This window comes from Cyclopterus lumpus, chromosome 23 (genome assembly GCF_009769545.1).
Source record: "Cyclopterus lumpus isolate fCycLum1 chromosome 23, fCycLum1.pri, whole genome shotgun sequence".
NCBI lineage: Eukaryota > Metazoa > Chordata > Actinopteri > Perciformes > Cyclopteridae > Cyclopterus > Cyclopterus lumpus.
In genome coordinates, this window is record NC_046988.1 from 8,161,822 (window position 1) to 8,181,543 (window position 19,722).

The window sequence follows — 19,722 nt, forward strand, 5'->3', positions numbered from 1 at the left end:
TTTAGTAAACACTCACATAAACAGACGCACACACGCACACACGCGCACACACACACACACACACACACACACACACACACACACACACACACACACACACACACACACACACACACACACACACACACACACACACACACACACACACACACACACACACACACAGACACAGACACAGACACAGACACACACACACACACTCCTTCATGAGGCCCACATGGAAACTCTTAGTCAGCTATAGGTTATGTAATAGGAATTCATCCATGTTTATATATATTAGAGACATCTGTGGATGGTCGTTGAACCGCAATAACAAGCAGTTTGGACATATGATACCAATGTAGTGAATGTTACCATGTTGTAATAATATCACTTTTACTTCTATTTCTGTGTGGCTGACAATGGAGATGGTTAAACGTCTCATGGCAGACTGCTACATTATGTTTGTGTGGTGTTGGTAAACAGTGGTACATCATTGCTAAATGAATTGTCACATGTTGATGTAAAGACAACATTCCCCATAAACACTGGTTTCTTATCCCATAGCTTGGACTTCTCCGTATGTGTTTGTCTTACTGTTTGCTCCACTGAAGAGGAAGTCATTTAATCCACTGTATCTTTTATTTTTCTCCCTCGTCAGACATTGTGAGAAAGTCCGAAAAGGTTTTACTGTGTTTAAAAGCTGGAGTGACCACTTCCTGTATCGCCCTGCAGAGTTTACACAATGTGACCGGTTTCCACCCTGTGTAAAAGTAATGGTGCAATGCAGTCAGACTGCTATCGGTGCCACCTGTGGTTCCCCTGCGGCGCAGACAGGTCAGGTTATTAAAGGTTATCTTTTTGTTTGACGCTTGCATGCCAGTAATTATGATTTCTTTCTTACAGGAATATTGTTCTTAATTGGGTGACATTCATGTTCCCCAGAGGATGTGCGCTATGGACTCTAGGGATTCCCTGACTTTTTTCTCGAGCCACCATGAGTTGATATTTGTGGTTTTAATTAAAATGTCTCAACATTAATTGGGCAGACACACACACACACAAACACACGCACACACACTAGTTAAGCATATTTTGTATCTTGATTCATACACCGTTCATTAATCTCTGTGGAGATGTGTGTGACTGCAGAACTGAAAGGGGTCACTTCCTGTATTCATGTATAATTATGCTGCGCAAGCCCTAGATGTTTAAATGTGTGTGTGTGTGTGTGTGTGTGTGTGTGTGTGTGTGTGTGTGTGTGTGTGTGTGTGTGTGTGTGTGTGTGTGTATACATATATACTGAGCACAATATTTTACAGCTGTAAAATCTACTTGCCAGTGCTCTCTGGTGGACAAACTATGGAGTAACCAACAAACTGTTTCTACACTACCTCAACATATTAATAAAATGTCTAAGATGAGTTTAAACCAGATGGAATATCGTTCCAGATAGTTTATCAGACAAGCTCTACTTTAGAAAGTAGTCTTACATCACCTCAGGTCATATGTGAGCTAACCAATACAGTGGAAGACCTTTGGGGACAACAGACCAGGGCTGATTAATTTGGCATCAATGCTCAGTTTCTTAATTACTCACACACATATATAAATATATATCTGGGCAGGAGTGGATGCGGGCTTATGTGACGCTGACCTGTTTTTCCGGTATTGCATTGGAAGTAAAATCATCAATGAAGAAAATGAGTTTGGAGAAATTCTGATTTTAAAAGTAACACCGTTTTAAAGTATTTAATTTGTCACGTAAAATACATTATGTTCATGTAAACAGTGTGTACAGTATGTATACTGTTTATCTCCTGAAGAGTTTAATGAAATAAATGTACAGAAAACGTTCTAAATATTATTATTATTAAAAACTACTGGGTCAGCAAACACCGGGTTATGATCTTCATATTGGGTTATAAATCAAAACTTTAATGGTTGATACTTTTATACACGGCAATGTTAGTATTTATATTTTCTCTGGGTTGTTAATTAGAATAATTATCGATAGTAACCTATTGATATTTGAGCTAGTGCTCAAAAAAGTTAGTTTTTACACCAGTGCTCATTTTTTATCTTCATAACGGGTAAACAATTACACCAAAAGTTATATTCTTGTCAACTTTTTCAGTTTTCTGTTGGCAAGAAAAATTCAAGTTTTACCTTTTAAAATTGTGGAGATTCTTATCTGCAGTGAAGGGTAACTCCCACAATTCAGCCACACAGGAACCTACATGTTGGTGGTTTCCTGTAAGATTGGGAAGCAAAAAAAGGAACATATTTATGAATCAGAAAAGCATCATACTATCATCAGTTATAGTCTAAATGAAAATGTACCAGCATATGTGATGCGTGATCATTTCTTCTCACTGTTTATTTACACAAGCTGAAGCCAGATATATGTGGGAGGTCTGTGTTGAAAGGGTAATGTGAGACCGTGTGTGTGTGTGTGTGTGTGCGTGTGTGTGTTTGGCTTCGCTTCATGGTTGTCACTTTTATCTCCATCCTCACAGATCTTCAAGGAATCTAATAGAACAGAAAAGCAGATCATTAGCATAATTATTGTTATTTCAGATAGCATACTCATTAAAAAAAACATGACCAGAACAGCAACAACTGTCAACTAAGTTTGAGTAATCTGATGTCTAGATATTGTGTAAGTTCACCTGTCAACACTGCACTTGGCCGTGGTTCACAGTAACCTGAAAACTAGGTAGACACCCACAAAAAACAACATATATATATATTCAGGTTACTCTAAATATTTTCCAGTAAATTCCTCAGTAAGTTAACCTCAAACATATACATATATATTTAGGAGCATTCAAATAAATTGACAAATTACCTTGCCCCAAATGTGATACGCCTCGATGCAGTTTAAGATCCCAACCCCAACGTGTGCAACGTTTTTTACAGTGTAGTGTTCGTATCACAGCAGGAAAACTGCTTGTGGGAAATTTATTGTTATAATGTCCCGGTAAGTCTCATTTTCCTTCCTCCCTTCCTTCCTCGTGCCTCTTTTTCTCTGGACTGACGGTGTTATTTTCATTGTCTCCATGGTGACGGATATTAAGCACAGATTCACACCTCACAACTGTTTCCTAATTGGCCCTGAAGCCAGAGGCTGTTTAATGTGCTCTGGATAACAGGAAGGAGTAAATCCTGCAGGTTACAGCCAAGAGGAAAAGATACGTAAGTGCAACACAAAGGGAGATAAAACTAATCGGATCGTATTGATGTGTCTGACATGATGTAAAGCACTTTGAATTGCCCTGTTGAAATATAAATTAATAATAAAATTGAAGATTCCCATTGAATGCAACACTTTCTGATTATAAAGGTTGTCAATATGGTATATTCAATATTTTTCCATTATACATTTGTTAACATTTCAACAATTTAGAAAGGGGCTTATAATGAAAAGTACTAACAAATAAATAAATAATATCTGTTCTGGTTCATTGTGACCCAGAGGCATTCTGAAGAGATATTGGTTATTAAAACATGGCAGAAATACATGAATTAATGTAATTCCCATCTTCCTATTGATTTATAGTCCAGTCACTCCAATTCATTTAAACAACTTTTATTTATTAAGTTTTTACAAATAAAGTAACAAATTTCACTGTATTGTAGCGCAAAGTCTTTTTAATATGAAGCTTGAACACTCTATACTTAGTGCAAAAAATACCGTTAAAGGCTGCCGATGACTCCGCACATGTATTTTATTGTTTTTTCTTTCATTCATCCATTTTTGTTTTATCTCACCACTTAGTACAATGTCAAACACGATACAGAAAAAGGAAACCACTGAATTAAGAGTGGTGCAGACAATACAACTGCAGATAACTGAGAATAAGTGAGAGAGAAAAAAAAGACAACAAAAACATGAGAGCATCAGAGAAACCAGAAACATATTTAACGTGTTGAGAACATTGTTTTCAGTAACAGTCAGAGAAACTGTTGCTGTGCTTGAGACTCGATATCATTCCACAGGAGCAAGCTACATAAAACAGAGAGGAGGTGCACTGAATCTATCTGTGTGTGTGTGTCTGGATCTGTTGGTGCACTAAAAGGCTTTTTTTGTTGTTGTTGTTTTTTTTATTACACGTGGGCACTGCAGTAAAAAGCATAAAGGCTAGCAAGTGCTAAACAGACAAAAACTGTGAAACCACAAACTGAGTCTAATGCGAGTAAGTTTGAAACTAGTATTGCTACACGATGTGTGTGTGTGTTTGTGTGTGTGTGTGTGTGTGTGTATGTGTGTGTCGCCAGAAAAATAATCCTACTTTCCCACTTTAAATTCAGGAAACTTCACAATAAGTGTGCCCACACTGGATAACTCTCAAGCCTTTCACAGTAAGAGTCCTTCCACCACAACTCTAAATTAAACTTCACAATAATTGCACCCACTGATGTTTAAATCTAGAGGTTTAAAAAAAAAAAAAAAAAGAGCCCTCCAGCAGGGAACATAACTGTCAAACCAAACTGTAACCTCACAGCTTGACAGCATACTGTAACTTTAAATAATATTGCATTGTAGCCACTGCACAGTAGGCGTTTCTTTCATAGTAATAATGTAGTAGAGACACAGCAAAATATGATCAAACTTCTACTGTGGAAATCATTTGAGGCTGGAGCATTTGCAAAGTGGAAGTCCAGAGTGTTACCTGGCAACAAAAACAGCTCCAGTGAGTGAAAGCAGTAAAAAATACACAGAATTTAGTTTTGAAAATTCTTTACCTCTGATGTTTTCACTCCACTGGCAAAAAGCGACGTGGCACTAAGTTGGTGGCATCGTTAAAGGTTTGACTTCTTCTGACAGATCATGATAACCAGAACTACAGCAAAGTGGCTCAATTAGTATTCACAGCTTCAACCAAACTTGCCAAGCAATAAAAATATTGCATTATTATTCATGAAAGTAGACCATATCCCCAATCAATGAGCAAAAGCAATGGGCTTTGTACAAAGTAACCTTTTCATGTTTTTAAGGGAATCCAGAACACTAATTTCCCAACAGCAAATGTTTAAGTGAATGTCAAAGTTTGTACCAGATATGTTTCGTTTGCACGGACAAATGAAAAGAGAAAACAGAACAGGGTGTCAAAGGCCTTGAATCGAAAACCGTTATCATCACATCCATCGTTTCAACCACCGTCATCAGCGCCAGCACAATCATCATAACCACCACAATCATCATAACCACCACAGTGGTCCCAGTCAGACTCGATAGGAGCAATTCTCAGATGAAGAGGCGTTCCCAACCCAATCGGTTCAGAAGACAGTCAAGTTCTGCTGGCTTTGTAAATGCTTGTTGAGTATTAAATGCTTAGAGAGTCAACGTCTTTCCTAATTGGATAACAACGGTTTGCACTGGAGGAGCAATTAGCTTCTAACTATGAGTGACGGGGTCCTATGAAAGTTTGGGTTTATTTTTGGGTTATTTTATTTTACTCGAGCGGTTTCTGTATTTCTTTGTTTCTCTGTTATCTTCTCGGCTGAGTTGGATTGCACCAATCAGGAATCAGCGAGCTTTGAATCAGAATCTGATGGCGGCTACTCTCACCATCCTACAGGTCAACTGGACTTTCAGAACAGAGCAGCACCAACATTCCTGTTCATCCCACTTCAACGGACCGACCACATGTCTGTCCAGCAATTATAGACTTTCACCAATCCTTTGATTTCTGCTTATTTCACATGCAGGTCGAAACATATTTAGATGATTGGTTTGGTAAAAACATAACCTATACTACAGTGGAGACGCATTCACGCAAGTTAACTATGAATGTGTCCTCTGCTGACTAAAACACAGAGTGGTTCAAGCTTCAAATACAATCTTCAAACAACATCCTCCTACAAACTGAAACAATATTCCTGCCCACTTCTCCACCTCGATATCTACATTTAAAACCCTGAAAATAAATGTCACTGATAAACTCTCCTGTTCCCTCCATCTTCCATCATGTCGGTGGCGTAACGGGCCTCAGACACAGAAACAACACCGACTTCAAATGGTGGCCTTTTTCCACCCTAAGTGGACAATCTCATCGGCTTAAATGGCAGCAGAGTTGGGGGGTCAATTGGTCTCTCCATCACTTCGTAGAGCTAAGTTGGGGAACGAGTCTTCCTTTTTGGGGCAAACGCACTCAATTAGTTGAAATCGAAAGAGAATTGACCACAAACCAGCTGTAGAGCAGCTAACAGCCGCCATTAATACAGCATCTGCACCAATCTGCTGCATGCCTGCTCCACTCACACCAGGTCCACTCATCACCGCAGACTTCAAAGTGACAGCCCCCAAAACTCTCCACGCAGGCTGTCAATGTGCTTACTTTGACCCGAGTCCTCGACCCCGAAAGAAACAAGCAACAGGAAGGATGCAAGGCACTAGTAAGTTCCTCCAGTATTTACCGGAAGCTCTAGGGGGGGTCAGGGGAAGCGAAAGAGAGCAAAAACAAAAGACAGACCTTTTTTTTTTCTTCTTCTTTCAAGTACATCAAAATGGACACCATTGGTTTATACATTCACATTCATCTAACAAAAACTGGGAAGAAAGAGGAGGGCGATTTAAAGTGTCTGATATATAAGTACTGTATTAAGAAAAGAAAATAGCTAGCATTACTTTATTATCTAAATATCAACTATCCTGCCGTTCACTTATAATCAGGCTTGGAGGTCAGTTTCAACTTTCAATTCAATCAGTTATGAAAAAGGAACTGAAACTGCGGTTGATTGGTTGTCGGTAAGGCATTTGTTTCAGAGCGCGCCCTCGGCCACTGAGTGCGAGGACGATTATTGAAAAGAGGTGTTCTCAATTTTTAATTTAGCTGAGAATCCATTAGCTGAAAGCAGTGAATTGAAAGTGAAAGGACCCCGAACCGTTCTCTGTATGCTTTTTGACATTTTTTTTTTTTATTTGTGATATTTCACCCGAAAAACTAATGTTGTCCAACAACATTCGCTAATAATAAACAACGATAATCACAGTGTTTCCACATCGTACACCGACGTGCGCGTATAACAGGTCCATCAACAGAACATGTTTTTGTTTCTTTTTAAATAGAATAATTATCATTAACAACAATGTACATTGCAATCATTTCAACACACATGTTGAAAACACCCTAATGACACAAAGAACTGAGGCATTAGTCCGTGAGTGTGTCTGTTAAATGGCTGCTACGCCTCCAACAATGTGTGTGTATTTACATCAATCTGGTTGTGTATGCAGGTGTGTGTATTGCTGTGAATATCTCATGCATCGTGTGGGTGTGTGTGTGTGTGTGTGTGTGTGTGTGTGTGTGTGTGTGTGTGTGTGTGTGTGTGTCAGATTGCTAGCCGGGGGCAGCAAGCAGAACAAACCCAACGAAACAAAACCAAACAACAAAAACAACAAAATGGAATCATCATGGCTGACATTCTAAAAAATAAACAGAGACACAAACTGTACAGGGACTCTGGTATTATTCTGTTAACAAGGCCACTTTTTCACGCTGAGTTTGGGCTGCTTTCTTCTCTAAAAGGTTTCTGCTGTTATTGCTTCGAATGGCAACAGAGAGGCGGAGAGAGGGATGGAGGGAGCGGTGGAGTCGTGATGGTGAAGAAGGTGTTGGATGTGCAGAGGCATCCGTCGTGTCCAGTCAGTACTTTAGTCACGGTGCTCCTAAAGTAAGCAGTGGACTGGGAAACGGATGAGGTGCTCTCTGTTATGTAATGCAAACATTCTCGTGCTGCTCTCCCTCGCCAACCACTGTTGTTTCCTCCGTCTCTCTCCCTCCGTTTGAGCGGTTTGTCAGAAGACACAGAAGGTAACGGCGCAGCAGCTGTCACGAATTTCCTCAAGCAGACAAGTCAGAATGCGTCGACTGTATCGACTCTAAATTAGGCTCAGGAGTTTAAATCCTGGATTTGTTCTGGATTTTTCTTTTGTGCTTTGAAATGAGGAACATTTCCAAATTCTGAATACTGAAGAAAAAACACTTCCTAAACACCCTCATCTGAAATTAAAGCTTTGACCTGCTGCTATGTGCATCCTTCCTTTTAAGCATACATTGAAGGGGTGCAAGCCGCTGGATGAAACCCTGCCGGTGGCCCGCCATGCTCCCCTCTGCATCCACCAGTTACCTTTTTATGTAATAAATTTGGAAAAACTGCATTTTTGCTTGTTATTATCGTTTTCAAGTGCTTGAGATCATCTTAATGCTCAGCATGAACAAGTGTGACCGAGCCATAAGTGCGCATAAACGACACCTCACACACCAACAGTAATTAACACCAATCCCCTGTCAAAATCTCTTTGGCCTTTTAACATTGCACTCATGAGTCTGTTCCTTTATCCTTGAACACACACCCAGTCAAACAAATGGAGATCCTGTGACTGCATTTGTGTCTGTGACAGCTTCTCACACACACGTGGATGGATGCAGAGGTGAGATGCATCATGACACACTTTGGCGAGTTGGCCTCAACGCACTCCTGATTTCTTCTCCTCCTCCTTCCCTGTTTGATCTTTTCTGTTCTTGAACAGGTCAGCTTCTGTCACTTCAAACTCCTTGCTCGCCAAGCTGCTCTAGTTCTATCATCCTCTCCAGCCGACCAAGCGTAACACTCTGTCCAACACCAGTCCGGTCGGCCGGGATACAAACCGGCCTTCTCCCCGAATCCTACGTGGTCCTCATGTTGGGTCCTCCTGGGTTGCTGACGGACTTCTGGAGAGAGTTGGTCAGATGGAAAGCCTGGAGCGGCCCCTGACCGGGAATCTGGCCCTGCCCACCAACCGTGGTGGGGTAGGGGCCCAGCGGCTGGGAGGTGCTGACCAGTAGAGGCCCAGGCTGTGCTGGGGCCTGGTGTGGGTTTGACAGGCCGTGAGCCGGACCGGACCATTGTGCACTGTAGGCGGCAGTAGGGGTGTAGTGGCTGAACTGGGGAGGTTGGGGTTGAGGTGGGGTGGAGGAGGCAGGGGTGTGGCACAGGGAGCCCTTGCGGGTGGCCAGAGAGGTAGCAGTGGTGGAGTTTGTGGGGAGGTGGGCTGAACCTCCAATGCTGCTGGGACACAGCTGGCTGGGAGCAGAGTACTTCCTGCTCAGGCTGGCTGACTGGATAACCTGGAGAGATGGATGTATGAGGAAACCTTTATTCATGCTTACTATTAGACTTGTTCCTTCAAGCACACGTTTATTTTATCTTATTAAAATATCCTAAAATCTTATTATGATTTGGTAGATATCTGTTGCCCTCTCAAGGATTCATTATTAGACTGACTAAGACACAAAGTAAAGATTACACTTTTTTGTATTATTTGTAAAACAGGGAAAACAAACATTCCAAAAAACTAACTGTTTTGGAAATGCAAAGTCTCAAATGAACACAAACTAATTGAGACACAAGGCCAGTTAATAGTTTTACAGCAAAGAAGAACTAGATGGTTTGTGGGTCTCTTTGCTCAAGATGGAACTGCCATGTATAGTCTGCTGTGTCCATTGTACTTAATAAGAAGTTGGAGGTGACAAGAGAGATCATTTTTGCCTTAATCCATTTGTGCAGGTTACTCTGGCCATGATGTCGTCGGGTGTATTCTTATTAAACTAACCTCGTAGCTATGTCCCTGCACTGGGGCCGGCTGCAGCTGTTTGGCACTCCTCTTCCCCTGAAAAAATAGTTAGTTCAGTTTACTTATCTGTACATTACTTGATCAAACACACAAATGTATCCCGCAAAACTCAAAAAAAGCATCTTGGAACAATGTACATTGGGCAACCTTATCTACTACTGGACTTTGTCTTTGTCCTGAAGCTTTGAGCTTACCTCTATTAGATCATCCAATTACAATGAAAATGTCTTCAAAACCTCTCAAGACTAAATGATATTCCCTCTTTTCTTTCCATCTGATGTGTTGGTAATTTCTACACACATAAAATGCAAAACGGATAGAGGAGCTGGTCGAGGTTTATAATAGGTGTTGAGGGCTTTGAGGAGGCTGAGGTTTGTTTACTCCACCAATCTCTTTGTCATTTAGAATTTAGCTCCTTTCCTCTCTTCTTGTCCGGTAAACTAAATACAGGAATTTGTGATTCATTGCTAAAGAAACATTTTGAGTTATTATGAGTCAAAACAAAGTGTGTCACAGTAAGATGAGCCATAACACAGCAGTTACCTGTGAGAGGTTCATGGCATCTCTGGCCCAGTTGTCCACCAGTTTATGGAGGTCATCGGTGAAGGTTCCTTTCCTCTGGTGGGGGGCTGACATGTTGGCGGGCAGACTCTGAGAACCCGCCTGGCTCTGACCCAAACCACCTGAACCGCTCACTGCGTTGGTGCTATTAGTCCCTGTGGAGGTAGAGAGAGAGGGGGGGGGGGTGGGAGAGCAAAGAATGTCAGGTATTGTTCAAACTAGAAGATGATAATTGATGTTATCTGAATGAATGAGAATGCATTTCCCGTCTTGACCATGAAAATGTGTTGCATGGTCGGGACAGAGGTTTTAGGGGAAGGTCAGCATGTCGACATGTTCATTATATTGTGTAGTTGTAATGATAGAAATCATGATGACAGACAGGAGGAACTCGATGATGATACTAGAGCACCATTTAAAAAACATAACATGGACTCTTTTCATGTGACTAAGCCGGTTTCAGAATATGAAACAGTGTGTTCAGAGTCCCATTGCTGCAACACAAAAGAGTTAATGCTGAACCGGGCCTGCTGTTGATCTGTTCCCTGTGTCGCGCTGATCTCGACTCTATTCTTTCACCATAAGATGGCACTCAAGCTCTGGTCGTGAGCTTTTTGCCAACATCACAGCGGATTCACTGCAGAACATGAAAGCAAACACTGTAAACTGGCCAGGCTGATCTATCGTAGCCTCTGTTCAAGTGAAGTCAACTTGTTATGAACTAGTATATGATACCAGTACTATAAGCACAGCATGTTCATGGTTCAAGATTTAACTTGTTCACGTTAGTGCCGCTCTAACAATCCAACAGGGAACAACATCTACATAAAGAGAGATTATAAAATCTCTTAGCTGCACACTCTGCTGATTTCAGATATTGTCACATAATTATCTCAGAAATAAAAGGATTTCAATCAAATCTGGATCCCCAAAACTGCACACACAGCTTTGATAATATGCATTGTATGTATTTCTTTCTCGCAAATATGCAGTTTCAAGAAATCATTCAGGCCAGTGGAAGAGAACATCAGAATTAATAGGATTTGCTATTGTTCTTTTACTCATGAATCATGAATATCACATAATAACTCCCTCCCGAATGTAGTTTCTTTATCATCATTCCTTTACAGTTTTAATCCAGGCTATATTTATATTACACAGATCTGTTCATATTAAATATTACAGGAGAAAAGACATAATATGCAGGGAAAAAAAACTATACAATTGGTCCGACAGAAAGCCGGCATGTCATGCGAAATAAAATGGAGGAAAATAAGAATGAGGAGACGCTGAGTCATGACTGACTGCAGCAGAATGGAATTCTGGGCAATGTAGTCAAGACCACAAGCCATGAGGATGGAGGAGAGGAAAAGGGAGCGGGCAGAGCAACTGTGTGTGTGTGTGTGTGTGTGTGTGTGTGTGTGTGTGTGTGTGTGTGTGTGTGTGTGTGTGTGTGTGTGTGTGTGTGTGTGTGTGAGTGAGTGAGAGAGCCTGCAGGAGCATGCACTGTCAGCTTGAATCTGTGATGGCTGGTTAATTCAGTCATTTCAGTCTTCAAACTGTGTTTCAGTAGCTGAAATAACTGAATCAAACAATCTCAAATCTGGCAGAGGGTCAAAGTTGGAATCTAAAGGACATAAGAGAGCAGGAGGAAGCGTGGCCAAGTGCAAGGATGGAAGAGGGCATCGATGGAGGGAGTAAAGACCAAAAAGAGAGATAATTACTACAGAGCTGGTTGCAGGGGCAGACTTTTTTCACCATCTTCCCTGTGAGGCCGGAAGACAACGATTGGAGGATTGGGAGAGAGTCAGAGTTAAGCCCACGCCCACAACACCCGACAACCAAACACAATGCATCCTAGTAGGATTATTTGAACTTGAAGCAGTCAACAAACAACACGTTGGGGTTGAGTTGCCCAATAACATCAGTAGCTGTAACACAGTACACTGTGACACATTAATGTGCAGTTTTTATAAAACGGTGTGTGTTCTGTACTCTGCACTGTTTGTCTTCAAACAACACCAAGATATGAAGGCAACCTTCTGAGGAAGTGCGGAGACCAACTTTAAGCACACTTACTGCAGCAAAAACAGAATATAATATACTTGGTTATAATACTTGTGTGTAACAGTAAACAAACACTGAGTCTTGTCTGTGTACTGTGGCTTGAAGACATTTCTGGGAAACCAACCCCTGGTTCTCAGGACTCCGAGGCCTCTCTACAGCTCAAAGGGCCGTTTCAGAACTGGGTCCAAATTCAGATTCATATTTATCAAAGTACCCGGTTTCCAGACCTCTGAATTGCATTTAAAAAGATTGAGGTGAAACAAAATGCCTTATTGTCAAGATCATTTACATGAACAATCAAATCAATTTAATGTTTTTATTCCTCTTTGTAAACAAGAACATTAAGACCCAGGTCTGTCCCCCTCCCTCTCTGGCTGTGCAGTGACAGGGAACAGGTGAGGGGTGAGGAAAGGGAGTGAGGGAAAGGAGTAAGGAAGAGAGAGAAAGGGTTTGAGCTGCAGAGGGTTCAGAAGCACTCATAAACATGTCTTTATAATGCACAAACACTTTACCCAAGACTACATTTATGATCATGATAATCACTGATGATGCACAGAACTGTGCTTAAACAAACCACGTTTATTCAAAACAAATAATACATCTTCTATTAAAAACAAACTGAATGGCACAAATCTCAAGTCATCAGGTCCCCACTTGTCTTTCCTTGTTCGTCTGCTTGTTTTCACAGAAGCAAAAGTTAGAAATGGAAGCAGTCAGGATTCGAAAATTCAGACTGACACAAACAAAACTGTATCATCTATTTCTAACTTAAGAGGACTAAATGTATGAAACGCTCGTTATCAAGCTTGTTGCCATGGAGAATGATCTAATTGGCTAAAATGTAAACATGCGGCACAATGAAGCAATTTGGACAATCCATGTGCATTTTAGCGGCCGTTTTAATTTCCCAGGGGCCTAACTTGTTTCATGCACTCTCGTACTGTTATATTGCACTCATCTTTGACTGTTTAAAAAAATTAATTGAAATGTGAGTTTTTTTTATTGCACTGCAAACAGATACACCAGTTGCTCATTTCTCTTTATTATACAGTAGTTACCCAAATGTGTGTGCTGTCCCAAACAAGTTGGGACATGCAGTTGTGTGAGGATGACAACTTTAAACACACTGGTGACGGGTGAGTTCCCGCGGTCACTAATGTAAGTTTCACGTCATAGAACCTCAAAGTGGCTCTATTGTTTTTGGGCTGGTGCACTCCACATGGCCTCTAGAAAGCTAAAAGGTTTTGATTAAAATGGCAGTGCAATTTGTTGACTGTCTTTTAAAGTCTTACTTTTAGACAGTTAACGCTTTGCTGAGTCCGTTCTCTCGATTATTATTATTAATTTTATATTTAGTTTTTAGCAATGCTGTTATTCTCTGCAGCTAAAAGTGCACAAGGGTGGCATTGAATGTGAAGTTAATGTTTGTCAAGGACGACTATGTCAACGAAAAGAAAAAAAGGGAGAAAGAAAGAATACGGAGAGAGAGAGTGGAATGAGAAATATGATATAATATATATAAGTGAAGATGACTATGGGAAGCTCTGGGATGCATGACAGACTATGTTTGTCATTAAGCTAACTTTTTGTATCCTGCAGCAAGCTTTTATCTCTAATTTGACCTTTTTCCTCTGTGCCTGTGCCACCAAATTGCACTTACGGGAAATACAGTGTGCAGATTTTCATTCATATTTCCATAAAGAAATTTAGTTTGGCCGGTAATTCCGAATAGAGTACTTGAATCCTAACTGCGGCAGTGAGAAAGCTCTCAGATGTAAATGTATTACCCTGCAGGCTCGCCTGGATTCAATCAAATTCAATTGAGTTTATTTTGTATAGCCCAAAATCACAAATTACAATGAATTCATGTTTTCTATTAATGCCTGAAAAGCTGACTTTATTGGAGACACCAGTTTTCTGCAGGATACTAGTGATATCACAAGCAGAGGGTCTTCTTCCTCTATCAAAGAAGGAAAACCATGGGAAGACGGGACGACTTTGACTTGACAGATATAGGAGTACAAAAATAAGAACAAAAAGTAAGTAAGGACAACGGGTAAAAAGAGAAGAGCAAAGGAATAAAGCGTTACACACAAAGAGCCAAGCAGGGCGTACTCAGAAAGCGCGTCCTCCTGCCGCCAGGTTTGAAGGCCAAACGCTCCGAACCCCAGCTGAACTTTATGCAGCCTGAAGAGAGGGAGGAGGGAAGAGATGGAGAACCAGGAAAGGAGAGTGCAAAGAAGAGAAGGGAGACAAAGAGAAAGGTAGAGGTGAAGAAGATGAAGGCAGTGAAAATGAGGAGGGCAACAAAAAGACAAAGAAAAACAGGGACATAGAGACGGACAGGACAAAAGTAAGACAAGAGAGGTAGAGAGGAGAAGGAAGGAGAGAGACACAGGTGAAGGAATACAAAGGAAGAATGTAACAGTCAGTTAGCCATCACACTGATTCACACACAGCAAGACACAGATAGAGAAAGAAAGAAAAAGATGTGATTTGAGTCTTGTGAGCGAGTGAAGACAAACCAACTGCATGCACTTATGTAAAGTATTTCTAATGTTGTGGGAAAAGCTCACGAGGCCTGCTGCAGACTGCGTGCCTACCTGGGGTGGGAGCACACAGGCTGGGCACAGAGAGCGCCGCCTCGCTGGTGTAGGCGGAGCACAGGTTGTTGCCGGAGGGAGACGGTTTGAGTGGCTGGAGCAGAGTACTGCTGCACGAATCGGCTAATCCTCCGGGGGCTAACAGAGCCAGCGGGCCGGGGTACATGGTGGGGACGCTCTGGGCGGATAAAGTGCTGCCTGGAGAAAGCACAAGGCATTGGCAGGAGGGGACAGGGCAGTAACGGCACACCGGAGAGACCAGAGACACACAAACGCGAAGATAATGCACAAGTAAGACACCCGTCACCAGAGACATTGACACACACGCCCAAACCCCAACACACACAAGCGCACAGAGGGAGACAGACGGGGAAAGCAGTCAGAAATGTTCACGCTCCGAGGCTGCACCAGCGTAGACCCGCGTGTGCACGCGTAACCAAGCACATCCACACACACACACAAACATGTGCACATGCATGCATAAAAACGAAGACAATGGAACATTAGGGTACATGTTTTAGACCATTCTGGCTGAATTGTAGGAATAAAGATGGAGGTGAATATGTTGCTGGTGAGTTACTATGAGATAAATGGACTGTTTAACCAAATGACAAACATTACACATTTTCTCGCCTTCCTCTGGTGGTATCTAGATCTAATTATAGTTTTCAGTTTAATTTGGCCAGGTGTTAGTGAGGTGAGTGTAATCTCATGTCTATTGCCCAAAATATTCCCAACAGTCTATGGCCATGCTAGCCGCTATGTGATATTGGACATTCGACAGATAAAGCATTGCTTGAGCTAAATGCTAACGTCAACGTGCTGATGTTAATCAGGTAATGTTTAACAACCAAACACAAAGGACAGCTGAGGATGATATCATTGGTTTTGAAGGTTATCGTCATAAACGAAGGTCTCGGACAAATTCAGACCGAAAGATTAGCGCAAGATAAAAAGTTTCAATGTCAACTATTGTCAGTTGTCTTTCTGAAGAGACATGCTGCTGTTATATCTGGTGCTGTGAGCAACAGACACCAAATGGTATTCACCACCATTGTGTTGAGGTGGTGACAGAAATCTCAAAGATGCACACATCTCAAATCCTGGACAAATAAAACCAACCAGCATGGCATGTAATCACTAGAAATCACTAGAAATAAGCAACATGTTTCTTTGAACTTTGGGTGAAGCGACACCTTAATATAAATGTTTAAACAAGAACCTACCTGGCTGTAAAGGACTCTTGCTGCTGTGCATGGAGCTGGTTCTGGAGGATTTGGAGGATTTGCTTTTGGTAGGACGTCTCCTCCTGCCAGTCAAGCCTAAAACTGGAGGGAGCACTGCAGCTGGAGGGATCTACACAGAGTCCAAAGAAAGGATGGTTGCTTGCTACATAGTGTATGAGATACCATTCGTACACTATCTAGCAAGTAACCATCCAGGGTGAGTTACCTTTCCAAGCCTGGTAAAGAGACCGTCTATTTCCTCCTTCTGACGGGAGTGCAGGGCCTGAATCTCACGCATGTGCCTGGTTATAGAAAGAGGGAATGAAAAATATATATGAGGAATAAAATATTGACGGGCAAAAGAAAGAGACAACGGGAGTGAGGAAGCAAGGAGAGAGTAGGAGGGCCAAGTGTTCAAGGAAGAACGTGCCTTTTCAAGAAAAGAGGAAGGAGCACTAGAAAGAAGTAATGAAGGAACGTGGATGGTTAACCTCATTCTTGAGGGTAAGGAAAGAGGAAGAGGAGAAAAGAGAAGCAGAGCACAGCCTTCTATTTTTGGGGGGCACAGAAATAGAAGACAGAAGAAAGAAAAATCTAGTTTATTTCAAAGCAGTTCAACCTAATAAAGAGGCGATGGAAGGTGAAAAAGGAGAGGGTTGATAGAATAACAGATGTATGGGATGACTTACTTTTCTCTGAGGTGGCTGACTTCCAGTTTGAAGTCGTCATCCTCAAATTCGGAGTCGTTGTCACTGCTAATGTAGGAGTTATTAAAGGAGTTGTTGTTTAGACTGGGCAGCGAGGCTTTATGAGCAGAGTCTGGACTCAAAAACGGCCCAGAATTACTGGGTCCATTAGCAGCCTGGGCAGCGGGTGGAGGAGTCTGCCTGGATTCGAGGATCTGCTCCTGGGCACGACTGACTGAGAATCTACCAACACGGGCTTCTGGGTTGGTGGTAACCTGAAATAAAAAAACAAAATATTCAATGATATAATAATTAATGAATGGACAGTGGGACAACGAAGGGAGGGAAATACGTGTAGTAAATGAAACCCTCACCCAATACACTACAAGATTAAAAACAGGAAATACCTGGAAGCGTCCGATGGTAGTGGTGGGCTTAGAAGAGTGGCAGGGTGAGGTGAGGGGGGAGGGGTAGTGTGACCCTCCCAGAGTCCGTTGGGGGAGTCCGTCCACAACATCTCCTCCTTTTCCTCCTCCCCCTCTCAGAGGATACGGGGAATCCTTGTGCAGTGTGTTCTCCGGGCTGGAGAGACTGGAGGAGGACGACGAGGAAGAAGACGAGGAGGAGGAGGTGGTGGAGGAAGATTCAGTGCAAGCTGGTCGTTGGACAGGAGCAGCTTCAGTAGCCAATGAGACCTAATCAGTGACAGGAGTCAGGGAAAGGGGACAATGCAAAAGACAAACTTAAAATCGACAAATTCAGGCGACTTGAAATTAAATGTTTAGAATAGACCATCGTAGACCCTTTGAAGAGGAAATGGGTAGATATTCATCAATGATCTGTCGTGTAGGGAAACCTTACCTGAAATCTTCCCAGTTTGATTCCACCTGAAGGATGAGGAGGACCAGAAGACAACCCAGTTGCTTCCTCCAGAGAGAAGGGAACTTAAAGACAGATGGTACAATTATTAGACGGGGACAGATGAAAAGCAGATCCAGAGGAAGACATATGGATTATTAGATCTATATACACATACTTGGTTGTCCCGCTGAAGGTACGCCACTGTGAGGCGCCTGGGGTCAGCATGGAAAGAGAAGGAAGTGGGTTAGCACTGAGCAGTGTCATTGAAATATAATACCATGAGTAATATCAAAACATGCGTGTGCGTGTGTGTGTGTGTGTGTTTTTTACCTGTGTGTGTGTGCTGACAGGAATGGTCTCTGGGCTCAGTGCTCTCCTCAACTGAGCATCCAGGTCCTCCAGAGGCTGCTGGGACTGGAAAAAGACACACGTTTAGACGCACACACACGCACACATTTTAACTGCAGTTAATCAATCATTAAAATTAAAATCCCTTGTGAGCTTCAACTGCAGGAGGATTTTCTTAATCAAACAGGACATGTCTCGTCCATGAGAGTTATGTAAGGGAGGAGAAGTGAATGTCGGTAACTTGACAGGTCAGATATTTCATAAAAGAACCACAAGTCATGTCTCACTATTCAGTGGTTACATCGGAGAGACTATCTTTTGACGGCAGCATTCACAGTCACAACAAGTTCCCGGTCCTCAGCTTGTCCCCTTTGAGTTTCCATGTCTCATTTCATATGTCTCTCTTAACCAGCCTTTCTCCTCTCTTACTTTCTTTTATCATCCATCATTGTTATTCATTGAAAGTAAAATGATCAGGATTTCTTTGTAGTTTAATGTATTTATTGATGTCATACTGTAGAGTTCTCCTGCTGTTAATTCTCATGTGTTCTTGTTCTTGTTGATGCAGATGAAACATAATGTCTGAGGTCTTAGGTTTCACAAGCTTTTAACATATTCAATATGCACTATGCATCACTATTTATACACAGCACATAAAGCACAACTATAATCATAAGCATTACAGGCGTATGACAATGCAGTGTTGCATTGCATTGGAAATAGAAATCTAAAAATGAGCAAAAAGAAAACACCTGTATTAGACAAGGTCCAGGGAAGGATGGCAGGAGTTCTGAAGGAGGAGAACTGGCCTAATCCCAGAGAACGAGAGTCGATGAAAACACAGAGTGGGAGGAAGGAGAGAGAAAAGATTGGAAGAAGAGGTTTAAGAATAGTGTTTGTGGAGAAAAGAAAGACATTTGCATGCCAGATGAATTGTAAGGAAAGTTAGTAGAAACAACTTGCAACACCTATAATTTATAAAGATGAAATAATCTGTGGCTTCTTAACTTTTAAAAGTGTAGTACTGTAAATGACCTGGGTAGTTTCTCTTCAAAACATTGGTCTGATAGATGACCACAGAATTATTTAACTAATACAATGACTAGTGCTTTAACTATATCGAAATAACTAGTATTGCTATCGACAGCTAAACTGGCTCACTCACCACTGTCCTGGTTAAAGAGGGTTTGGATGGAGTGGTCTGGCCAAAGGATGAAGCAGGGATGACTGTAGAAACTGAAATCATAAAGTTAATAAGCAGCATTATTAAAACACATGGTAACTAACACTACACACATAAACATATACATCCACATACCAATCGGTGCAGGGGTGGACATAGGTGTTCCTGGGCCCTGGATGGGAAGAGGTGTCCCAAGTGACAGGCTGGAGGGGGGCAGAGGAGGATTGGCTGGCTGACTGGAGCCAGGTGTGGTGACAGATGTGCTGGAGCAGGGGCCCATTGGGGATGAGGTACCTGCCACGGGGGCTCCAGAGGCAGGGTCAGCAGCTAAGATGTCCCCCTGGGTGGATGGCACCCCTCCGCCGAGATCCATGAAGAGAGACCGCAGCTTCTTCTCCAGAGCTTGGATGTCGTCCGGTTTGCCTTGTGACTCAGTGAATCCCTCACACCTGAGACAGATATCAAGGAATGTTTCGCAATTCGGCTCAATGAATGAAATAAGCCCAGAAAGAACCGAAGCTGGTATAATTTTGGAAGAATATGAAGTGTTAGTGGGACAAAATCAACTGTACAAGAACTACAAGAT

General features: G+C 42.0%; 1 protein-coding gene across 3 annotated transcripts in view; it reads right to left on the reverse strand.

Moving 5' to 3' along the window:
- Window positions 1-3,692: 3,692 nt before the first annotated feature.
- Window positions 3,693-19,722, reverse strand: part of wnk1b (WNK lysine deficient protein kinase 1b) — an 81,135-nt gene continuing 65,105 nt past the window's right edge. Inside the window, exons 24-39 of one of the 3 annotated variants that reach the window (XM_034526673.1) lie at window positions 19,272-19,585; window positions 19,119-19,189; window positions 18,706-18,762; window positions 17,936-18,019; window positions 17,781-17,817; window positions 17,606-17,688; window positions 17,152-17,439; window positions 16,748-17,019; window positions 16,285-16,360; window positions 16,059-16,188; window positions 14,833-15,030; window positions 14,324-14,416; window positions 11,887-11,928; window positions 10,145-10,317; window positions 9,581-9,637; window positions 3,693-9,095 (exon numbers count right to left, since the gene is read on the reverse strand). In XM_034526673.1, coding sequence (XP_034382564.1) covers window positions 8,655-9,095; window positions 9,581-9,637; window positions 10,145-10,317; window positions 11,887-11,928; window positions 14,324-14,416; window positions 14,833-15,030; window positions 16,059-16,188; window positions 16,285-16,360; window positions 16,748-17,019; window positions 17,152-17,439; window positions 17,606-17,688; window positions 17,781-17,817; window positions 17,936-18,019; window positions 18,706-18,762; window positions 19,119-19,189; window positions 19,272-19,585 — 2,416 coding nt within the window. In that variant the 3' untranslated portion in view covers window positions 3,693-8,654. The remainder of the gene's footprint in view (window positions 9,096-9,580; window positions 9,638-10,144; window positions 10,318-11,886; window positions 11,929-14,323; window positions 14,417-14,832; window positions 15,031-16,058; window positions 16,189-16,284; window positions 16,361-16,747; window positions 17,020-17,151; window positions 17,440-17,605; window positions 17,689-17,780; window positions 17,818-17,935; window positions 18,020-18,705; window positions 18,763-19,118; window positions 19,190-19,271; window positions 19,586-19,722) is intronic. The other 2 variants (XM_034526671.1, XM_034526672.1) reach the window with 2 other exon arrangements.